The following is a 6,080-nucleotide window of genomic DNA, read 5'->3' as shown; positions in this document are numbered from 1 at the left end:
TTAACTTATAATACTATTTTTAATTTTTTGTTGCTTTTTACCATTAATTTTTTCTTTTGATTCAATATGTCTAAGTAATTTCCCTGCATTAATAAGTCTTTCCTGATCATTTTTTGTGTGTGTGTTTTTTACTAACTCTTTACTCTTGCTATAACATTGTGGATTTGCATTCGAAGTGTCACATTTGCACGCATAAAAACATACTTAATATTTGCCATGGCATTTCCCTCCATATTATTTTGCTGTCAAGCATTATGCAAATCGTGCACTTCCCGGGGCTCGAAGGGCCCCTCGGAACACCGTTTTATGTTGATGTCTTTATCCCCTTCTCCGCCGTATGCATTACCGGGCCACGCTCTTTTTGATTTCCCGCGTTTAACCAGGTTTTTACAGATCAGAGCACTTGATATATATACATGCCGCGCTTTTGTGAGTGCAGCCTCCATCCGCGGTGAGTGACAATCCCATTCACCTTTAAGTGCCGGCTTGCTCTCTCTCCTCTGCTTTTAATCTCAAATAGATGCTTGGTTTTGTGGCTTTCTTTCTGTCGCTCCTTTCACCCGCACTTCGAAGTCAAAATATCAGAAAGATGAAGAAAAAAAAATGCAACTTGAAAATAATAACAGCCTAAGGCACGGTTTTCCTGCCACTGTATTATAAAAAAAAGGCTTTTGCAGCAGGAGCGTTTGAAAAGCAGCAACAAGCCATCAGGGCGCGGGGGGGGGGGGGGGGGGGGGGGGGGGGGGGGGAAACGCCATTAAACACAAATAAAACATGTCACAGTGAAATTACAGACACCTGCAAACGATCGGAGCGGGACGCGGTTAAGGAATGAGATTTGAATTGAAATCCTGTCTGACTTTTGCCTATTATAGAAATGTAATGTGTGGCAAAGTAGAGGGCTAAGACTGATAATCTTACAGCAGCTTTTGGGGGTTTGGAAACGTCCATTGAACCATAAGCTTGGTGTTTAAAATAATGTAAATGGCATTTGTGAATTAAACTGCTGGTAAAATGAATAAATAGATAAAATGAAAATAATAATTAAATGCTGTTATGTTTCTGTGGCATGCATTACTCAAACTATAACCTGTAAAATAATAATGGCACAATTTAACTTATTAACAATTGGTAAACTCCACTGATTTCTCTCATTTAATTATACAATATAGTTTTAAAAGGTTTAAATGAAAATACATTTCTTTATTTATTTTTCTTGTTTTTTAAATTTTTCTGTTTTCAGTTCTTGCAGTTTCCTTTCCCCCCCCCCCCAATAATTATACAATATAGTTTTAAAAGGTTTAAATGAAAATACACTTCTTTATTTATTTTTAATTTTTTTTCTGTTTTCATTTCTTGCAGTTTCTTTGTTTTTTAAATTATTTTTTTCAATAAATACATTGCAATTGTTTTTGTATTTTAATTTTAAAAGAGTAGAACAACGTGTTTATTTCACTTGAGAACAGGTTTTGGCTGCTGCAAACCTTGCACCGTGTCTTCTGTGGAGATAAAAAGCCCATGAACAAAGAACAGATGAGTGGCCAATAATTGAAGTGTGAATAAACCATTTGATGTGATTAAACGGTGACAAGAGGCAAAGGTGAGTTAAAGAGATTGTTGAAAGAACGGGATGTTCTTATGTCTTTAAAGTCTCTGAGGCCTGAAAAGAAATACATTAACAAACAATACAGGAAGGGGAAATGTGTGATATAGACTGGATGGCAAAAATTCAAATTAACAGAATATTCCTTAGTTTTAACATCTCAACGACGCACTATTGTTTTGACTGAAATGCACAAGAATAAAAGCAAAATCACAGGTAAATCACCGCAAAATAAACGGGTCAAAACGGTCGAAAATAACTGCAAGAAAATCTCAAAAATGATTCTTGTCGTGTATTTTAATTCCTAATAAAAACATGAGTTCGAACAAATTGTGCGGATTACGTGGAAAAACGGGAGATTCAAAAAATAAAATATATAATGCTGATAAAATAGATACAAATTAAATACGAAATTCATCGAAATCACAAACATAATCTGGAAAATCGGACGCGTTTTACTTCCATTCAAACCATCTCTGAATCCGTTTGTTTTATGGCATCACGCATCACGCATCCCGCATCACGCATCACGCATCACGCATCCCGTCCTGCCCCGCGCGCTTTTCTTAATCACTCTCCACATCTGAACGGCACATTCTCACACCACAAACTTATCTGTCGGCCGCCTGAGCATGTGCTAACGACCCATTCTAGCCTCAAATGCAATCAGCGCGTCCCATTAGCCTCTGCTGCGGCAATCCACGTTCCTCCACAGCGGCGTCCTGGTCCCCCAAACCTCCCCCCCGCCCGCCCGTCCCGCCCGCCCCGCCCGTCCCGCCGCGGCCCGTGTTGATTAGCCCTGTCAATATGCAATAACTTCTCTTTCTCTCGCTCAGTGGAGGCGATAATGGCTCGTTATCTTATCGGGGGACAAGCAGAGAGACAAGAGGGAGAGAGAGAGGGGAGCGCGCGGTGCGGGCCGGTTAATGAGGCCGAGGCCGCGCGTGATGTGCACTGGACACTGTCTGGCACTGAGCGGGGTAATTTGTGTTTACAGCACAAACACTCCGCGGGCAATGAAGGCAAATGATCAAATGTCAATCACGTGATGCAATTGAACCTGGAATGATTATTTACAATGAGATGAACAGAAAAGTGTTGATAATCATTTCTTTGCTGCAGCGGGTCTGTTTCTGTTGTGTGCGTGTCGCTGTTGTGGAATCTGCGTTGCAACAAAAGCTTCTGAGGCAAAGACAAGTGCGCATGACTGCACAGTTTGAATGGGATTTAACGTCGTGATTTGTCACTTGTTTGTAGCTCTTATTGTTACTTCAGACGTGATGGAAAGGTCGTAAACGCCTCCTCATTGTAAACACTAATGTGCGCCATAGATTATGATGCCTTCAGTGACAAGACAATAATCGGATTACTCCGCAGGAACTTCTCAGGTCCAACACTGGAGTTGTCCAAAAGTCTGCAAACAGTGCAGATTATCTTAATTGAATTAATTCTCAATACACAGCGCTGCAGCTGATCCCAGAACAGCGCAGTGGCGCGGTGACGTCAGAGGGGTATAAAGGCGGTGCTCCTGCGCTCGTGCTCAGCCTGTCCCACCCAGAGAAGCACACACAGTCACAGAGCTCAGAGCAACATGACGCACTTCTAGGATCTAGACCCAGGACGCCTCCACATCCGGACATTTACTTTTATTCCTCTTTGACTCACTTGTCGCCGCTCGGAGCCGCGGTGATGCCCGCTGGGATGTTCAGCATAGACAGCATCTTGTCCGGCCGGACGGGCTGCAAAGAGCCGCTGCTGCTGCACCGGAGCCCCGTGCTGCTGTCCGCCGCGGGCCTCACGGACTCTATTTACCCCGATTACAGTGGACTATACTCGTCCACATGCGGCCCGTCTCCTGCCAGTGTCCAGTCCGTTACCGGGACGAGATTGGGATATAACAGCTACTACTACGGACAACTACACGTTCAGGGGCCCGGGGTCCAAGGGGCCGGAGGAGCACCGCCCTGCTGCGGGTCTGTGCCCGGTCTCAGCCCACAGCAATGCCCCTGCATCCCACCAGGTGAGGACATGTTACAGTGGGGCACAGTGATGGGTTACAACGTGTACAATTGACTAAATCCTACAATTATACATTAGTTGAATCGAGCAGATGTTGTTAGAGGCGTGGATTATTCCAAAAACAATTATTAAATATATCTTATTTTATTTTCAAGTTTGAAAACCTGTACTAAATGTCCATCGGGTTTATGTGTACATTGTACACGGGAGGGAAGTACATACATGTACACGGGAGGTACACACATGTACACGGGAGGGAAGTACATACATGTACACAGGAGGTACACACATGTACACGGGAGGTACATACATGTACACGGGAGGTACACACATGTACACGGGGTACATACATGTACACGGGGTACATACATATACACGGGGTACATACATATCATACATATACACGGGAGGGAGGTACACACATGTACACGGGAGGGATGTACACACATGTACACGGGAGAGAGGTACATACATGTACACGGGGTGGGGTACATACATGTACACGGGGTACATACATGTACAGGAGGCACATACATGTACACGGGGTGGGGTACATACATGTACACGGGGTACATACATGTACAGGAGGCACATACATGTACACGGGGTGGGGTACATACATGTACACGGGGTACATACATGTACAGGAGGCACATACAGAGTCTGCGCCTAAGAGACACAGTCTTTAGACTTGTTTTGTCTGCTGTGCTGCTGCTTGAGTCTGTGATTGAGACAGATGTTGTCCTGGTCTAAAGTAAACGTGTCAGAGTTTATTGCTCTTACGCATGATTTAAAGCCACATTACATGGCCCGTATACATTACATTCTATGAGTTTCTAATCTTTCTTCAGACCGGACACTGTGCGCATGTACACAGCGGAGCCCGCGCTGTCATTTGGGGGACATAAGTCTCCAGAGTGTTTACACATGTGTACACTAAGTGACATTTGGCTGGTCCTGACCGCGCGCTCACGTCCTGTTTACGCCCTGCAGGTTACGACAGCCCGGCCTCGGTGCTGCTGTCGCCCGTCCCGCAGATGATGTCCTACATGAACATGGGCAGCTTGTCCCGCACCGAGCTCCAGCTCCTCAACCAGCTGCACTGCCGCCGGAAGCGCCGCCACAGGACCATCTTCACGGACGAGCAGCTCGAGGCTCTGGAGGGCCTCTTCCAGGAGACCAAGTACCCGGATGTGGGGACGAGGGAGCAACTGGCCCGGAAAGTGCACCTGCGCGAGGAGAAGGTCGAGGTGAGAGTCAGGCTGACATTTTACGCGTTTAGTCTGGAAAAAATAAGATTGTGTCTTTTTTTAATTCATGCTTAACAATACAAGCCTTTCAGTTTATCCAGTTTATACTTTTGATATCACTAAGACTGCATTTTATGACTTCAAACCTTTATTTATTTTTAAGAGCAGGCGTTTTAACCCCCAAAATGAATAGCCAAATAAGTCCGCGTTTTAATACAGAACAATACAATAAAATATAATGAAAAGTTTCCGTTTAGCCTATACAATAGTCAAGTAAGTGATAATTAAATCAATCTGTTTAAATGTATAATCCCGCATAAAACACATATTTTTTACCCTGAAAGAAACGCACTTGATTTTGAAAAGCAGCGACTCAATCTTGTCTTTTTTGTATCGTCTCGTTTTTAAAGGTTTGGTTCAAAAACAGACGCGCGAAGTGGAGGAGACAGAAACGCTCTTCATCAGAGGAGTCCGAGAACGCGCAGAAATGGAACAAAACGAACAAAATGTCCGCGGAGAAAGCCGAGGAGAGTAAGAGCGAGGCGGACTCCGACAGCTGACCGCGTCCGGGCGCGCGGGGCCCCGGCGCGGACGTAGAGCGGACGGTCTGTGGACTCGACCTCGTGGTGTGAACCGTGTCGCCATGTTGCACAGTTGTACATAGCTACAGTTTATTACGTGTCTTTATTTATATTTATTTAAGTCTTTTGTAAAGTAAGGCGAAGTCAGGGCCACGGGTTTACGGTGATGTTGTAATATTCAATGTTGTATCTGGCACGTGACGCGGCTGTGTAAAAGTGCACGGGGAGATTTGAGCATCGTGTGCAGCCTTTATACACTATGGACTATTTTATGTCGCCAGAGTAATAAAAACAATACTTAAAATGAAATGAGTATACATTAAAGTCAACCAAATATCAGTCATTTGTAAATTGTCTTATTTGATCTACGTTCGTTCTCATCACACAAACGGGACACATGCCTCACGGAGATTTGACTATTTGTATTTGTGTTTTTTTTTAAAATAATACACGTACTGAATATATAAAATGTGTCACCTGCATGTTTTTAATTAACGGGGTCGCGCGCGTCTTTCCCCCGATCGCGTCGTTCGTTTAAAATGTGTGAGTAGAGATCAGATCTTATTATATTCTTCAGTTACAGTTTTATATTATTCTATATTGGATGTAAAATACAATTAGTCTAAT

The 6,080-nt window shown here is 43.8% G+C and overlaps 1 protein-coding gene across 1 annotated transcript; it reads left to right on the top strand.

Annotated features, from left to right (window-relative positions):
- The first annotated feature begins 3,128 nt into the window (after positions 1-3,128).
- Positions 3,129-5,604, top strand: gsc (goosecoid). The gene is made up of 3 exons (XM_072457756.1): positions 3,129-3,623; positions 4,616-4,872; positions 5,283-5,604. Exons 1-3 carry the CDS (start codon positions 3,293-3,295, stop codon positions 5,430-5,432), a joined length of 738 nt encoding a protein of 245 aa, XP_072313857.1. The 5' UTR covers positions 3,129-3,292; the 3' UTR covers positions 5,433-5,604.
- Positions 5,605-6,080: the final 476 nt, after the last annotated feature.

The sequence above is a fragment of the Eucyclogobius newberryi genome, unplaced genomic scaffold, assembly GCF_026437365.1.
Source record: "Eucyclogobius newberryi isolate DKJ021-1_F unplaced genomic scaffold, fEucNew1.0.hap1 SCAF_21, whole genome shotgun sequence".
NCBI classification, from domain to species: domain Eukaryota; kingdom Metazoa; phylum Chordata; class Actinopteri; order Gobiiformes; family Gobiidae; genus Eucyclogobius; species Eucyclogobius newberryi.
The sequence above is the reverse complement of the archived record's forward strand: the minus strand, read 5'-3'. Positions and strand labels throughout refer to the sequence as shown.